At 40.6% G+C, this 17,856-nt stretch overlaps 1 protein-coding gene across 1 annotated transcript in view; it reads right to left on the bottom strand.

The window, feature by feature from the left end:
* ITPR2 (inositol 1,4,5-trisphosphate receptor type 2) overlaps nt 1-17,856 on the bottom strand; it is a 248,309-nt gene that overhangs the window by 159,679 nt on the left and 70,774 nt on the right. Inside the window, exons 14-23 of the mRNA XM_066319661.1 lie at nt 16,782-16,881; nt 16,503-16,663; nt 14,178-14,319; nt 13,274-13,432; nt 12,220-12,392; nt 10,004-10,123; nt 9,717-9,902; nt 8,901-9,152; nt 7,861-8,005; nt 6,808-6,958 (exon numbers count right to left, since the gene is read on the bottom strand). Coding sequence (XP_066175758.1) covers nt 6,808-6,958; nt 7,861-8,005; nt 8,901-9,152; nt 9,717-9,902; nt 10,004-10,123; nt 12,220-12,392; nt 13,274-13,432; nt 14,178-14,319; nt 16,503-16,663; nt 16,782-16,881 — 1,589 coding nt within the window. The remainder of the gene's footprint in view (nt 1-6,807; nt 6,959-7,860; nt 8,006-8,900; nt 9,153-9,716; nt 9,903-10,003; nt 10,124-12,219; nt 12,393-13,273; nt 13,433-14,177; nt 14,320-16,502; nt 16,664-16,781; nt 16,882-17,856) is intronic.

Genomic DNA, 17,856 nt, shown 5'->3' with positions numbered 1-17,856 from the left:
AAAGAGGAAAGAGGAAAGAGAAAAGAGAAATGGTTCATGCCACAGAATTAAGCTCTCAGACTGACCTACCCTTTGGTCTGGCAATACTCTGCACTGAACAGCAGTTTCCTCTCTGTAGATATCTGTGACTAACACAGTTAACTTTCCTTTTTCCTCTTGTAACCTTTCTTTTCGTGTAAACTGCTGGTATAAATTATTGCTCCAGTCTGCCAGGCAGCCACTGCCTCATTAGCCCTGCTAATCAAAGTATGCCTCGAAGAAGACACTGCAAATTGTTAACTAGACAAAAGTGCAGGTAACAGACACAGATGCAGAGCTGAGAAACAGCCGAGTAATTTCTAATAGTCTTGGATGAAATCTGGTCCTTCTTGGACACAGAAGACCCATAGGGACCACAGAAAAGGCAGGTGCAGCCTTGTTCTCAACCCTCAGTGGCCTCACTGGTGCTTCCAGTCACTGTGGACCTCTCCTTGCAGCCAAAAGGGCTGGAAGAAAATGTGACTTAACTGGAGCTAGAGCTGAGGAGGCTCCTGGGCTGTGCGACAGTGACAGGAGTCTGGACAAGAGTCCCCTGACACACAGAAACACAAGCACTCCTCTGCAGAGAGAAGGCAGCAGACCTCATCAGTGCTGAAGACTCCAGGAGAAGGTGAGGTCTCCCTTGCTCTGGCCCCTGGCAGGATGGAATCTCGTGTCTCTTTGGTCTGCAGGAGGAACACACCACCGAGATACAGACCCAGGCACAAAATGAAGCAGCTGGGATATCTGACTACAGTTTGAACAGGTAAAAAGAGGCATCTTCTTAGGCAGTTGTGGGCAACACATTTGATGTGAGAATCACAGAGGTGGGAGCAATTTAAGCTTATTATAGGTTTTTAAAAAACAGTTTTTAAAACCTGTTTTTTCAAAACGACTGAGCAAAGGAAACCAAAAGACTCCCACTGATGTCAGTGGACACTGGCTCAGGAGAACTGTAGAGCTCCTGATGGACAGACACACTCTGCAGATAACCCAGGTTTGTACCACTGAGGGCTTTTTCAGCTGGTGCCCAGCACTGTGAACTGCTTCCAAAGATATATGGAGCTCAAATTCAAGGATGCATTTCCTGGCATGTCATTATTCTCATTCCCAAACAACAGCAACTAAACAGCACCGAGCTGCATGGTAAATGTGTAGCTTACCTGCTGCTACTTCCATGTTGCTTCCTCTTTCAGACCTGACATATGCTGTAGTTGCATGGTTTGACTAAAATCAGCTATTTGAAAGAGCAAATAGCACCTAGAGAAGGATGTGCATTTTAATTCACAGAGAATAAATTAGCAGTATTGGACAAGGCAGATTGGCTCCTTACTCTGCAATGATACAGCAGGGTGCACTTACTAGGAAAGCAATGACTTTACCTTTTAATTAAAACTGCAAGAGATTATAATGTTCTTGAAAGGTGCCAGAATGACAGCACCACTAAATGAAATCCTCATTTTCTCCTTAAGAAAAAAAAATGCCTCTTTAGGATACAGGTAGTATATTTTGTATAACCCATATATTTTTTTAGAATATAAATTAAAAAAAAAAAAAAAAAAAAAAAAAGAAACAGAAAACAGTTTCAAATATCCACAAAAATAAATCAAATTTAAGACACACTGAAACAAAAAAAGAAGCTGGTTGCAAGCTTTTCAAGTCAATTCATTGTTAGGGTACAATCTAGATAAGAAGCATTTCCAAAAATATACATCCTTACTTTTTACAGGATCTTGTCTATAAATGTTCCTTAGCCAGTTTTCTCCAATCTGTCTTCATGAAATAAGGTCACACATGAAAATTACATGCACATTAAATTTAATTCTGGTTAAAATATCTGACAGTGGCATCAAAATTAAGCTTTCTAGAGGAAGTAAGGCTTAACATTTACAATAATGTAAGGATCCACAGGACAAGAGGGAATGGCTTCACACTGACAAGAGCAGGTTTAGATTGAATATAAGGAAGAAATTGCTCCCTGTGAGAGTGGGGAGTGGGCCTGGTACAGGGTGACCAGAGAATCTGTGACTGCCTCATCCCTGGCAGTGTCCAAGGCCAGGCTGGATGGGGCTTGGAGCAATCTGGGATAGTGGAAGGTGTCCCTATCCATGGCAGGGAGTTTGAACAAGATGATCTTCAAGGTCCCTTCCAAGCAAAGCCATGCTACGATTCTTTGTTTTTAGAATCTTTGCCAAACTAAGAGAGAAACGTGCAGAAAACATCAAGGACTACCTCAGCCACCAAGGTGGCTCCAAATTTAAGCAAAGGAGGGAAAAGGACTTCTTAAGGTAAGAGGTTAATTAAGTCTTCATGCAACTTCCACTAAGCCTAAAAATACATCCCATGTTGCAGATTTGCCTCAACAGTTCAACACTTGTCATATATAATTCCTTACTTAACAAGTAGTTTTTCTGAAGTAAGTGGGTGTACTCAAGAAATAAATATTAAACAGGGAAGAAAACTCAAGACTGCTGGTTGAAATTTTGGTTCTTTCAATTTTGAGGTCCACACCTCCAGGAAAGCCTTCCACAGCCAAGACTCACCACATTTTTCCACCCATCATTAATATGTTTCCCAAAATCCTAACTACAATGTGGACTGATCAAACCAGGCAGAAATCCAGCTCACCAGTTCCAAACAACTTCACATTACCAGAATCAGATGCTGGAAGCTTTTGTTACTACTGACATGGAACAAGTCAGTGGAAAGGCAGCTTAACCTACTTGTCCCCAGATTTATTCAGCACTGATTTTCCCATGGAAATCAATACATTTTAAGAAAACTAAAATACAAAACCTATCATGTAAAATACATAGATCCTGACCAAAATTCTTAACTTCTACAGAGATGCTACCTTCTATCTCCTCCAGCTGTAGAATAGGAATTACATGACTTATCCATTTGGGCAAACCTCTTTTCAAGTCATTTTTCTTAGAACCTGAAAATAAATGCTTTTCTGAATTGGCAGAACTATTGACAAAATCTCGTTGTTAAATATAGATTTCCTATCAATCTGTGCAAGTTTACACTTAAATAGTGATGAAAATTAAAACATACAGAACCTAAGCTGGTATTCAGTAGCACTTTTTCTACAAAAGATTTACAAGATCGTGCCCCTAATACTTGATAAAATTTAAACATATTTGTTTATACCAATAAACTGTCAGTCTCAAGCATCATGACTGGCTTTCAGTGTTTGTCAAAACTGGAGTTTAGAGCTACACTTCAAAGTCCTCAGCTCAAGGAATGAAATACATTCTGACTGAATTAAAGCTTATGCCTAGACATTTGTGATCCCTGACTGGAAGCTTTAAAAGAAAACACTTAACCAACAAATACAAAAACTGAAACAAAGCCCCGCAACTTCTATAAATTCCAAAATTTAAATTTCCATACATTCACAACATATACACAAAAAATCACCACAGAAGCAATCATAAGTGATTGATTGTTTGTTTGTTTAAAGAGCATCGATGTAACGATTTTTGCAACTCAGGGAAGCTTTTTTTTTTTTTCTTTAAAAGGGAACTATGTTAACCTGCACATCCCTAGAGTAATAATGTGTTGGAGGGACACCTACCTGCAATATTCTGCAAAGGCTTGGTATGAGTGTTATAAGTAATGGAGCTGCCAGAGAGGATGCTGCAGTCTGGAGAGATATGGGAGAGCAGAATCTGACCTCCTCTAAAGACAAGAACTCACCCTCACCCCTACCTGACTGGAGAGAGGACCCTCACCACCCTGAAAGAGGGCAGGGAACAGTCCATCTATCTGTATTTTACGGAAGTTATGAGTAAGAAAACACTTGCTGGAAAAAATTAACAGAGCATTCTGACTTTAGAAATTTAGAAATTTCCATCACATTTTCCAAAATCTAAAAAAGCCTAGACTGAGATAATTTCTACTTTAATCCTTTCTAATAGCATAAGAAACCAGTATCGTAAATTAAAAGAGAGAATAAAAAAACAGGACAGGTGATAATAAAACAATATGTTCTGACAACACAGTTTTCTAAGAGAGGATATCTGTGTAAAAAGGGAAAGGAAACCTTTGGTGTACAACCTCATAATTACTACAGAATTGAAAACCAATACCTACAGCTTTGCATGGTGAACAGTCCTTACTCTCAGAGTGAGGGGAGAGCTACAAAAAATTCCCAAGACCAATTTCTGTGCCTGCCTGTTCATTTCTCAGGATCCCTAGTGGATCCTGGGCAAGGTGGATCCAGACTCCATAGGACCCAGGGAACACCTGTACTTCTGGACTCACTCTTGAGATCATCTACAGTCCAACACATGCAGAGGCCCAGAAATTCCAGCCCTGCAACATCCCTCAGTGGGGCAATGTGCAACTAATGTGATGCTGGTTGATTCTTGTGTGGTTCTCCTTAAGGAAAAGTGCTTCCCTGTTTTGCTTGAGTGATGTGATTTTCAGACATGAAATGTGTCCTTTGAAAATGAAGTTCTATGAGCTGGGTGCTCAAAAATAGTGAATAGGAGTTATGATACTGTTTAAACTCCATCCTTGTGACACATGCATCTTTATAACTCATGGGCAGGTAAGTTTGCACCTCCAGGGAAAGCAGGAGGAAAGGCAAGATGCTTGGACACAGCAGTTACACATTCAGGATCATTCTGTGTCAAGTGCAAAGTGAAGGCACAGTTTATGTGATTTATAGCTGCTCAGTCAAAAAGAAAAAGGGAAGTTAAAGAAAAGATCTGACCATCCAAAGATATCCTTTTTTTTTTTACTAAGACTGTAGAAGGTCTCTCCAGGAAGTCTTACAGCTTGTCTCACCACAGCAAAGTTTCAATGCCTGTTTTTAAGACTAGACAGCTCAGCCAATATCTCCAGACTCCTGTAAGACTGCAGACAGGACTGACAACAGTCCCCATCAGCACAAAACCTCTCCAAAGCAATGGGCTTTCTAGACATAGAATTAGTAGAAAAAGGGGGAAAACCCTAACCAAACAAACCAACCCAACCCACAGGTAACTACCAAAAGAACATTCATGGATTGTCACGTCCTGACCTGAACTGGTCAGTGTTTGAAAGGTAAACAGCCATGGAGACAGCTACAGCACTAAAGAAATTTAAATAATCTGTACAAAGGCTGAAGTTAATAAAAAAAAATCACACCTTTGTTCTGTGCCTGTTTTGCTGAAAGATCATGAGACAAAACCAGGGTTCTGACAAAAATTTTCCAACAAGACTCCAGGACGTGGTAGAGCATTTCTAAAAAGGCTACTGAGCTTCCCTTTGCATGGTGGTGCCATTTGCAGCATTCCTTCACACTCATTTTTTTCAAAGCAAATTCATTGATTTGCATGGAATTGCTAAGGAATTTCATATTACTGAGAGCAGGTCTGTCTGGACTTGATGGGTGGTTCCTTCCTCTCTTACACAGCTTGAAAGGAAACCCTTTGATAGAAATAAAAGGGAATTAAGGACAAAACATGAATTTATGTGTAATAAATGTTGAGTAAAAACACTGAACAAGATGTATAATCAGGATTAAAAGCTTGGGCAGAGTGAGAACTAAGCAGAAAAACCACATCTGCATGTCCCATGTTGCCAATATGCCAAGACTGTGTCTGGAGTCAAACTGTGTCCAGAGCCATTTAAGAAGAGAGTCTGCAATGCAGTCTTTCAGGGACAAAAAAGGGAAAACATAATTCCAAGTGTCTGGGCATAAAGTCTTTTCTCTAGTGCTGAGGAGGGACTGCAGCCAGCTACAGCATGACTTGGTGTGCACTGCATTGCAGGAAAGACTTCCAGAGGGTTTCAGTAAAGCCTGCTGGCAGCGATGGAGAGAAGATCAAGAGAACCAAGCATATGACTTCTTGGTTCAGAGATGACAATGACAGTCTACACCTCTCCAGAGTGTATGAACCTCAAAGAAGAAAAAAGTTGGGAAGAACAGCACACTCCTGCAGGGCGTCTGTGGGAGTGACTGAGCAAAATGATGATTAGAAAAACTCAAGGCTGGGAAAAGGCCTTGCAGAGAAAACACAAAACAATTGTTTCCAACAAGACAGCTCATCCATTTTGGTGCTGTGAGCCAGCTGGCTGGCAACACCAGATACATATTAAAACAAAATTTGCCATCAGTCGGTCTTCTGGACCCTCAGCCCACACAACTGTCACACCTCTCTTCCACTCACACAGAGAAACTAAATTGCTGTGTTTCAGCACCTTCCTGGCATGCTTATTCTTCAACCCAGTTTTAAACCATGGTAGGAAAGGCAGTGGGAGATACAGAGTAGTCCTAGGGCTGTCAGAGAGGCATTGGGGTCTGGGTTCAAAAAAGAATACTCTAAGCTGACAAACACAGGCAGAGGATGGCCTCCTCTGGACATCCACTGGGTACTTCTTCCGTTTTGGGACCAGAACCATCTCATTCTCCCTTTCAGTGAAGTGCTAAGAAGATTAACAACCAGCTGTGCCACAGATGAGCCACTGTAAATCTGCATGCCCAGGCAAATGCTGTTTGAACTCCCTCAGGATGTTCAGAGCAAGGGGCACTGAGGTTTAGAACAAAATTTGAAATTTCAAATAAGCAAAGGAGCAGCAACACCAATGCAGTACCCACAAGTCATGACGGATGCAGCTCTGTTCAAAAAGGTTCTTTTTTAGCTGATCATCTTAATGTCCCTTGCAATGCATTCCTGTAGGTGGGCTGATGTGTGAATACAGAACCTTGAAAGAGTAATGAGATTTTCCATAAATTATTTCCAACTTAAAAAGCTAATTACCCACTGGATTAACAGCCTTTGCTGCTCATCTCACCTCCATCCTGAAACTTGCTCAGCCTTTCGAAGTATGACGATATGGGAACTTGAACAATATCTAGAATTGCCAGCAGTGTCCGGGTCAGTCTGAGAAGCTCACTAAAACTGTAAAAGCCAAAGTATATGAGGTTTCGAGCCAGATGTACCACCTATGAGAAAAAGAAATTAAAAATGAAGGAAGTACTGACAGTCTTTGTGGTTTTCGGTCACATTTCACATAGCAGCTTCCACAGAGGTCCGGATCTTGAGGGCATTCAAACTAGCACAAGTCTTCCCACTGATTTTTGGACTAAGGCCAGTGACATGAAATGTTTGTCAGAATTAGACAAAGCAATTGGTCAGTCAGGTTACAGCAGACAGCAAAACCAAGGTGAGATTTAGGAAGGCTTGAAAAGATAAAATTGCATCTGTGAAAATATATAAGATCAAGAAGAAAGACTCTGGGAAATTATTTAGAGAGGCAGAAGCTTTGGGGAAGATGGAAGTCAGCAGAAGAGGAAGATGACTGTGATAAATTTGCACAGAGGTGGTTTCAGATGGCCAGAGGCAAAAGCAACAAAGAGAAGTAGGCTGGAGGAAGAACTATAAAACCTGTAAGCATTTCCCCTTTATTCTTTGCTATTTGAACCTAGAAAATCTAGCCCTGTGTAAAGTTTCTGTCAGGAATTTCAAACAACGTTTAAACCACGGGATTAAGTTATTCAGAGTGTTTCATTAAAACCAGCACTAATTTATGCTGAAAAATCCTTAAAAGTTATTTCACTAATGTAGAAAGAGCAGGAATATTCACCCCCCAGAAATCCTCTCTCCCCTCCACTGAAATGCAGCCACCTTAGGAGAAAGAAGGAAAGGCTGGAAAAACACAGCAGACAAGAATATTGTTTTCTGCGGTACCAGTCATCTCCAAGAACAATGGAATTAGGAACAGGTGCTTCTTTAGGCTATTTTACACCTACACTTATTCTGCAACTGGCTTTATTTTGAAAGAAGCAATGTCAACTTATCTGAAATGAGGAATACTGTAAGTAGGATGCAGATAGCTGAGAAGTACCTCAAATGTAAGTTTATTTTTCTCTTTGTCTCCAAATGGAAAGGGTTGATTCACAACTTCTTTCAAGTATTCTTCTACAAATTCCATTGTTAGTGCAAACTTTGTCTTCATTTCATTCCTTGAAGAGTCAGTGAAGGAATCATACCTACAATATAAGGCACAGAAAGAAGGAAAATTAAACACCTCTAATACCAAGATCAGCTGTCACTAAAGAAGAAACAAACTGATGATGATGCTCTGAAAATATTCAGTTCAACTCTTTGGAGAAAAGGAAAGTGAATGTACAAACCTTCCCTCCAAGAGTACCAGGAAAGCTTGAAGCAAATGGAACATAGAACATAGACACATAGACAGGATAATAGAACACAGACATGATAATAGCACTCTCATGGCAGATAGGACTCTTAAATCTTGCTGTGGCAATTCAACAAGGTCATTAACAGAAACAACACTGCCTGCTGCACTGCTGTGCTTCCTCCTCTGTCTCTCCAGCCAGATACTCCCTGGCTGGGAGCATCCCAGTGCTGCTGCTCCATCAAACCAATGGAGCCAGACAGGGTTTCCACTGAAATCAGAGGTCCTTTCTCTAAAATTAAATTTAACACATGCTTAAGTACTTTACTAAGTGAAAGCCAAAGCCTCTGTAAGCTGTTTCTGGACAGCAGCTGTGTCTTAATTCTGGGTTCCCAGCTGTGGCTTTCTGTTCAACTTGAGGTATAAAACCAAGTTCCAGACTAACAAACCTGCCACGTGAGACACAATTGGATTACTTGGAGTGCAGCTGGTCTGAGGAAAGGCCACTCCATCTTCCCCAGCTTGTTCAGTAAAAGAACAAAGTGAAAAATAAAATAAAATATTTAATGACTGAAAGCTGCCCATAGAAGTTTCCAAGAGTAACAATAATTAATAGTTCCATGCTCTGCAACAAAATGCCTTTTCACACACATGTTTTGTGGACATTGGACATCCATAACCGTTTTGTTCTGAGACTAACCCTACAAAGACCTTTTGTACTTTAGTTTGAAACATTTTCAACTCACTCATGAATCGTGATCTTGGTAGGAATCTCAGTCCACAATCTGGCATACTTGACAGGCACCACAGACTCCTGGGGATCCCTGTCCACATGCATGTGCAGCATCAGACGGCAAAAGGAGGCCCGCAGGTCATAGGGGAGGCTCTCATCAGACATACACCTGAGGATCAAGTCTACTGACAGCTGAGCAGAAATCTGGTTGATGGCGAGATACTGGCGGTCCAGGCACATTCTTGCAAAGAGGTTCAGTTGGTACCTTAAAAAAAAAGAAAGGTAATAACATGGTATTCAAAGAAATCAGGTGGAAATAAAAGAACACATCTCAGAATCTCATGTTACTAGCCCGTTGTGAGCCTTTCTGATATAAATCCTAAAAAATAACAAGAGTGACTTTGTTAAGCAAGGAAGCAACTTGACATTAAAAACTATTTGTTGAATTGTTGTTTCAGTTTCATAAAACATTATTCCATGATCCCATTTTTTCTCTAATCCTCAAGACACTCAGGACACTCTGTCCTCAGAGCATGCCTTGCTTTCAGGGTAGTACAGCCTAAAATTAAAGCCCAACAAATAGAAGGTTAGAGGCAAAATTAAAAAGACACACAAAGAGATGTGATGAGCAAAGGAAACTCAAGATTTGCCTGAAATAGGCAGCAGAGACTGTGATGACTCCCACAAGCAAAACTTGAAATGAACTTTTCATCTCAGTTTCTGGCATGACCTGGTTTCCTTTTTTGATATTGGCAAATGAACTGGATAAGAACAACACTGGGGGTCTTCAGAGAGTTTACATTTTCTTCCCTTGAATAAGCAGTTTTACCTGTAGTAGGTAAGCACTTCTAAATCAGCTTTTGTGCCCTCCTTTGCCTCCTGAGCCAGATGCCTGATGGCTTTGCCATGAGGCTCCTTGTTGCTGTCAATCCAGTAAAGCCACACTTCCTCTTCATCAATGTCATCCGAGATGACCGGGCATTCCAAGGGATTGTCCATTTGGGTTGAAACCAGCCTGCAATCACAAACCATTCACAATGGAGCCACGAGCAAAGTGCTGGGAATTTAAGAGAGCAGACAACAAAAAGGTGGCATGCTCTGATTACAGATACTCACTTGGTCTGGATGAGAATGTCAGCATTCCCTGGGCTCAGCATAAACTTGCAGATGAGTTCCTGAGTTACTGGTATTGCCGTGGTGTTAGATACACACAGGTCTGACAGATAATCCAAGAATCTGCAGTCAAAAACCCACAGATGCAGCAGAACATGAGACTTAAAGTACAACTGGGGAACTGCAGTAACACTCAGAACTAGAGGATGGGTAGACCAGAGGGACTCTGTATCATGATAATTATCAATATATGATCTTTTCCACTTCATACTCTTGCAAGTCACAACACCTTACACTAGATCAGGTTACTCCAAGCACCACCCAGCCTGGCCTTGAACACTGCCAGGGAATGCTGGACTACCAGAGAAGAGTGCAGAGCTGTCAGGACCTGCAGATAGGACTCTGCATTCAAAGAGGTCATTCCATGTAAAGCAGAAAAAACAAAGCTTTGCAGAGAAATCAGTTTTCTATGAATCTGTCTCTCAAATTTAGGTCTTCTAATGTTTAACAAGGTTCAGGCTGAAGCTTTCCTCACAGCTGGGACATTCATTAGGTAAATGGGTTTGTCTCTTTTTAGGGATTCCTGTGTGTGCGGTAACAGTAATACATTTTGCAGCCTTTGACACACTGCAATATAAAAAGGGCCTCTTCATTCTATGTAGTTTCCACTTTCTGCGATATTAATAGGAATTAAGTATCACTGAGCCCACCACTCCTCTAGCAAATGTAGCTAAAACTGAGCAAGCTGCTCAAGAGCCTGGTGGGGGAGCAGATGTGAGCAGGCACACACATGGATCATATATTCCACTTCCTTAGAAATCCAGGTAAAAACTCTGACCATTTGCTATCAGCCATCCAAGAATCCAATTGTTTGAGCCTCTAGCACAAACCACAGTTCCCATTAAAGTCTGGGAACTGTAGTGGGTGAGTACAGACAGCATTTTTAGGGTAGACTTAGGAAAAAATCCACCCATAACTGAAATGAAGTTTAGTAGCAACTGGTAATTAAAGGTGCATAGCAATCTCAAAGATACAATTAAGCAAACAGCGCATAATTGCATGGAATTCTAGGGAAGTCACCTGGTTGGAACCAAAACTCCGGAAAGTTTTTAATTTTGTAGCTCATGTGTTTTAGAGCAGAATGCTACAATTCTCACTCACCCCAACAGTGCTGCAAAAATCTACAAGGCTCTCCATGAAAATCAGTATCAAGATCAAGTCTTTACTGGTAAGGGGCAATTTTGAAACATTTATTGCTCCTGAAAGCCTCAAAGAAGTGGATACACAGCAGTGGTTATGGCATTAATTCCATTACATCATCCACCACAACAAACTGTAATGTGCAATTTTCAATAAACACAGACCCTGCAGAGACAGAGCTGATCTCGTGATTTCCTCTTCATATTCACCAAGCCCAACCCAGCTGAGGATGGGACAGGCAATGAGATTACAGAGTGAGGCAAAACAGGCATATAGAAAATAATTGAGGCAGTGAAGCACCAAGGCCTTGAGCAATATCCTTAATGGCTACCTGGAAAATAGTATTCACAATTACAGAGGACAATATTTGGCCTACAGTATGTTCATTTCTTACACTTGTATTGCTTTGCTAATTTTACAACCAATAATAAAGAGATTTTTCCATTTAAAAATAAAGAAATCTATTCCTTTATATTCTGACCTGAAGCTTATTTAAAAATAAATCAGCTGAGTGGAGTTCAAGGCCAGAAATTTTAATTTGGAACAAAATCTGGTCTAGAACACAGGTTTATGGGATCTTCACTGTCCTAGGCCCTTTTCAAGTCTGACCTGGAATCAGAACCTGCAGGAAAACTGATATTAACAAAAGCTTAGGAAAATTGACATGTGTGTATAATTTACACCAGGATTATAAGCAGGAAAACCAACACAAGTGGCAGTTTCACAGAGGAGCTGCAGAGCTGAGAGAAATTAAACCTTCTCTTCATTTCTCTTTGCCCCAATCAGAACTGAGACCAAATTTTCAAAGTTGTCCTGTAAAGTATAAACCCTCTTTTCAGTAAGCTCTAGTTTTAAAACGTGAATATGGTTAAATTCCAAGAATTACAGGTAGTTCTAGTATTTTCTGTACAGGTGGGGGTTTTGTCTGCCAGGTCAAAACAGGGAGAAAGAGACATCAAAGCAATGAGTAGCATGCAATTCATAGCTACTGCAAAAATGCTAAGTGGACCACTTCAAACCTTGGCTCCCGATTTCTCCTGAGTAAATTCACAAACGTCTCTATTTCTTTAGCTGTGATGTGTTTCTCTAGCAGTTTTCTGTTGTTGTGCAACAAAGCTGTAATGGTGTCTTCTGCCAGAATATCATAACCAATCTGGGACTGCATGACGCAGAAGTTCTTAGCAATATATTCCTGAAAAAAAAGGAAAAATTCCCATGATGACCTGCTGAGCAGTCATGTTTTCTCTTTTAGAACCAGAGGCATCCAGCTCAGTGAGCAATCAAAATAACGCTCCAAACTTTCCTCTCTGAACTGGCCTGAACAAAAGAACTTCTGAATACCTCAAATACATACCCTGAGAAACAGATTCTATACTGGGGATAACTAACTCTTCTTATTCTTTCATAAACCAAAGGAATGAACCCAGGAAAATACATACAAAATTCAAGAAATGGCAACCTCTTTTTTTTTTTTTTTTTTTTTTTTTTAAGGAATAAATGAAAGGTTTTTACAATGTTTAAGAAGCTTTTTTCCTGAGTCTTCCTTCCTCCTTTTCTCTCTGTTCAGGACAGAAAATATTTCTATAAAAGACTGGAAAGAAAACAAAGAAGCCACACAGCAGTTCAGGCTTTTATCTCCAGTCCCTTTAGTCCATGATCTGAAATACCTCTTGCTCACAGGGAGTCTCCAGCAGTGGGAAATCAGACTGCCTGATATAACAACCTCTGTTCTGACTCACTGCCATCCCTCTACAAATATTTAAGCAAGAGAAACAGACAGCTTTGCAGATTTCCCACTTTACAATCCAGGCTCCAAGAACAAATTTTCAATAACAGAAAAGCTCATGAATGAAGCAGTGAACCCCAGCCTCAGTTTAAGCCTGCAAAAGTACAAAGTGAACTTGGGATATTCATTGTTGAACTTTCAATTCACACATTACTAAGCTACACACACACAAAAAAAGGCTTTTTCCCATTTTCACAGAATCCCACTTGTAAGTGCAAAGAGCCATGTCAAACCCAGGACACATAATTATAGAAATCAGGAGGAAAATTATCCTCAATACCACTGACCTGGTTCTTCCTGTAGTCCTGTTGGGAGTGTCTTAGAACTCTGTAACATAATCTTAACATGTATTTGTAGGGAGCATATCTCTGGTCACCCAGGTCTTCAAGTCTCAGCATTGATCCTTCACCTTTGTCCTTAAAAGGAGCTTTGAGGATGCCAAATATCTGTTCAAAATCAAAATCACTGAGAGTGAACCCAGATTTCTGCTGAACTTATAGCAGTCAGTGGAAATGTCCTCTGACAGGATCAGCACAACAGCTTTGCCTAAACACAAGTGAAGACATAATCTGAGACATCACAACTTATGCATTTGGGGTTAGCTTTACATTTCCCACTAAGCTGATTGACAGTGCTTTCTCTTTACTAGCCCCAACTTTAAACAGTTTTAGTTACATGTCTTAACTTTGGATAATTTAATGATAGAAAAGGAGGACAACACTGGCTGTTGTCTAGTTTCATCCTTTTCCCCTATTTTTAATTTTTCCCTTGACTTCTCAAAAACAACATTAATTTTATGTACTTGCAAGTTTTCCCTCATGCAAACAAAGTCAGAGTTCCATAGGGGCACTATGTGGGGAACACTTGCAGGATTGGGACCATGTTCCATGTTTGTCTCAAATTCTGTGAAGAATTTGCTCTCAAACATGATCTTAAAATCTTATCAGAACCACATGAAATTAAGAGCCATCTACAGCCCCCTCTGCTTGACTCTGATTTAGGGACCAAGAGATGAGCTTTGACCAAGCAGTGTCAATATCTACCCAATCCAAGCAGACACAAACCCAACCTGGCACAAGCCACGTCATCCAAAAATAGCTTTTTCTCACATCACTCTCTCCTGCAATCTGTTTGCATGTTCAATTAAGTTATTAATTGTATTAATTTAGTTATTGACACAGTAGGACATACCTGAGCCAATATATTTTGTTCCCTCATTAATTTCTGTCGTTCCCGGTTTGGCTTGGTAATGATCACATCCAAAACTTCTTGCCCGTTATTGGGCACATCAGCAACAAAGAAAATTAGATCTTCCAGTAGCTTGGTTACAAACCTAGAATGAATAGACAAATCATTATTATAAACAGTCACTGAACTAGGATTCATTAAGAATGAAAATCACATTTATGCTGAGCTTTACCTGGAACTTCCATCACTGCAAAGTTTGATATGTACTTAAGGATTCCAAGCCTTGGTTCAGCAGAAGCTTAAATCAATCACAGGGCTGTTTACCAAGGCATTAAACAACAACCAGAGGGAAAACAAGAGAAAAATACAGGCTGCTGGATTGATACACAGTATTTAGAGAACCAAAATCTATACCAGCTGGCCTCAAGGCCCAGGAGCAGTAAAAAGGTACTTCCACAGCCTAGCAAGGATTTTTATGCTTTATCATGGGCCCATGAAACAAGATGATGGACTCACTAGAGGAATAAAAACATTCTGCCTCTAGATAATTTCCCTACTGACCAATGAAACTGTTTCATATATATGCATTTTCATATATATATTCATATAGAAGTGTTTTCCTATATATACTGACCCAAGAAACTGTATTTGTTTTCACTCTTTGGTAAACAAAAGATTTGTCAGAAGCAGGTGCTAAAAATGACAGAGCAGTAGTAATTCCTTCTCTCCCACCTTCAGAAAATGCAAAAAGACAGAATATAAATGGGAAAAAAAAAATCAAGTCATCGTTGCCTCGTTGTTACTAACACCTCGCCAGGCATGCACTGAGAAACACAGATATCCACAGATTTCAAAGAATATCCCTAAACAGCACCAGCAATCATTTACATGAAAAACTCAGCATCATCTCAATTTGGTCAGTGTCTAGTCTATAACTAACCAATCTGCCACAAATGAGGCAGGAAGATCCCCAAGAGATTTCCAGTTATCTGTGGGAGCCAGACACAAAGTTCCCATTATCCACAAGTGAGCTGGGCTGCTCACCTAAACCCTCTGAGTGAGCTTTAGCTCTAAAAGCCTCAGCCTCTTGGTAGAAAACAGCAAGGTGTGTGTCACACCCACAAAATAAAGTAGAAAAGGAAGCTGTAGGACGGAGCAATGAGGAATAAACTGTTAGGACTCCCACTTCTCTATGCTAGAAGGAGATAAGACAGGAAAAAGATGGTCTGGGGGTGCTATCCAAAGGAAATCGCAAGAACAAACAAATAATGGCACTGTTGTGAAACAGCTCTGGAATGTTTTACATGTTTGTTGTACCAATCTGTCAACATCAAGACCTGAAATTAGCGACAGTGACACAAGGTTCATACAGGGACATCCCACCTGGACACTGTTGTATCCCTCTCAGGGTCAACTCAATCATGAAATGGCCCCACAGCTTTCCAAGACTGGGTCCCAACACCCAAGCCACTAAAAATCTGCCTGTTAGGATATTAAACCATCTGGTCTAATTGCTACTGGAAAGTGACTGCAAAAATTCAGTTCCATCACCAAAAATTAACATTTTCAGGAAAAAAAAGCTGCATATGATGTATTACAGTTATGAATTCATACTGCCAGAGATGGTGTCTTATATTCAGTTTAACCACAGGCAGCTGAAGACAAATAGTGAACTATATCACTGGCAGCAGAATGTATCTGGCTAAAATGTACAACAAATGTACAACAAAATCTCTTGATTCAGGAGAGAGTGTGAGGAACAGACATTCTATTAGTGCCACAGACAAGATGGGGATGAATACAAGGGGTAAACACCAAAATCATGTAAAATAGAGAACAAGAACAGGGGAAAACAAATAAGAAAGCAAAGGGACTACTGGAGCAGCTACTCGGTCACACTGAGACCTCCTTCCAAAGCTTTTGCAGATTTGGAGTGTGGTGAACTTCACACAAGTCAAGAGCCCTGCAGTGCTGCTTTCCTGTACATGAGAATCAGATGCAATGCATGCTCACAGTACAGCTCAGAAGCAGATTATCGAAGGAAATCCAAAGACATTTCCCCACGGAACTACGTGTTTAGTTATGTGTCCAGTGAGCTGAGAAAGTGCTGTTTATCCCCCATTTACACAGGAGATACACAGACCAGCCTGAGGTATAGCAAGAGCAAGAGTGCTCCAACAGAGGTGGAATCTAACTCCAAGCTGGCACTCTCAGAACTGAAGTGTCCTCTCCCAGTTGCCTCTGTGCATGTGGGTATCACCTACCCATGACTGTTATCAGGAGTAACCAAACACCAATTTAGAAGGGCAAAAAATAAAACTCACTAACCTCCTTTCATTCTGGGTTATTGTTCCGTTCTCCAGCTTTTTAACAGTTGATGCTAAAACCTTGTTGGCGTCATTGGCGAAGTCCAAGTCTCGGACCTCAGACAGAGGAACTGATACAATGGCAAAAGCTTCCTTGTCCTCTTTGGTTTGGCACGTCCCAATCTGAAACAGTTTTTGGTTTAAAGTGGGTGAGTTATCCTCTTACCTTCCTCCCAATTATCATGCATGTCACAGGTTAGAAGTGAGACAGCTTCAGGAATGAGTTTGGGATTCTGTTTACCTTTAACATCACTGGCCTCTCTTCCTCAGTGTCTATCGGGATGCTGGTGCTAGTGACCCAAGTGTTGGTGCACAAGTGCCTCAGTCGGACATAGGAGTTCCTAAAGGGGCACAGAGCAAACAGCAGCTGAGATGGATCAGTCCTGAGCCCACGTGGGCAAGTGGGATGCCCTGCAACACCTGTCTGTGGCATGAGGCTGGAGAGCTGGAGCCACACCAGACACTGCAATAAAAGGGGAGATGGACCTAAAAGACACTGCAGTACCCCTTTCCCTTGACTCCTTCTTTCTCACCCAGAGCAAAGCTGCAACAAGAACAGCCAGCATCTTGGGATTATGCAGAATGCTGGGTTTAAGTACTTATGTAAGTCTAGGAGTAAAATATTCTTTAAAGAAAAAAAAAAAAAACTAAAAGGAAGATGTTATAAAATCCCATCTGAACAGAAATACATTTTATGAATAAACCAAATTCTTCTATTATTTTTTTTTCTGCAGAATAGTGAACTCTTTTAAGCTGTCATAGCACAAAAGCCAGAAAGTAAAGCTGACCGTGGTTTCACAGCTTCATCATTATGATCTGCAAACCCTTGTTCCCGAGCAAGCATTTACAGTACCACTTCTCAACTGAAAATCAAGTGAACAAAGAGCAGCTATGAGATCCTTCTAAATTCTTTCCATATGATAATCTGTGGTATTATCAAAAAGCAGAGCTGAGAAATCAATTACAATTTCAACTCTGAGTTTTACTTTTGAAATATATTCACTGCAGTCTCCATTCACGCTCTCCCTTTCACGCTGATGGGCTTTTGAGTATTCAAGTAAGCAAATTATTTGGCAGAACTTAGCATAGCAAACACACTTCAAAGTCACATATATCAGTATTTGTGGGTACCCAGCTTTAAAATCCACCCTCATAACAACCAGCCCCAAGTGTCTGCGAGCCCATTCAGTCACAGCCAACACCGTGTGACTTATCTAACCAATCTCAGCTATGCTACACAGCTAAAATTTCAAATATTGCCAATCAAAACCAAGAAGCCACTTGCTGAATACATTTGAATAACAAATGTGCTCAGT

This window comes from Sylvia atricapilla, chromosome 5 (assembly GCF_009819655.1).
Source record: "Sylvia atricapilla isolate bSylAtr1 chromosome 5, bSylAtr1.pri, whole genome shotgun sequence".
NCBI lineage: Eukaryota > Metazoa > Chordata > Aves > Passeriformes > Sylviidae > Sylvia > Sylvia atricapilla.
This window is presented reverse-complemented; position numbering and strand designations above follow the sequence as displayed.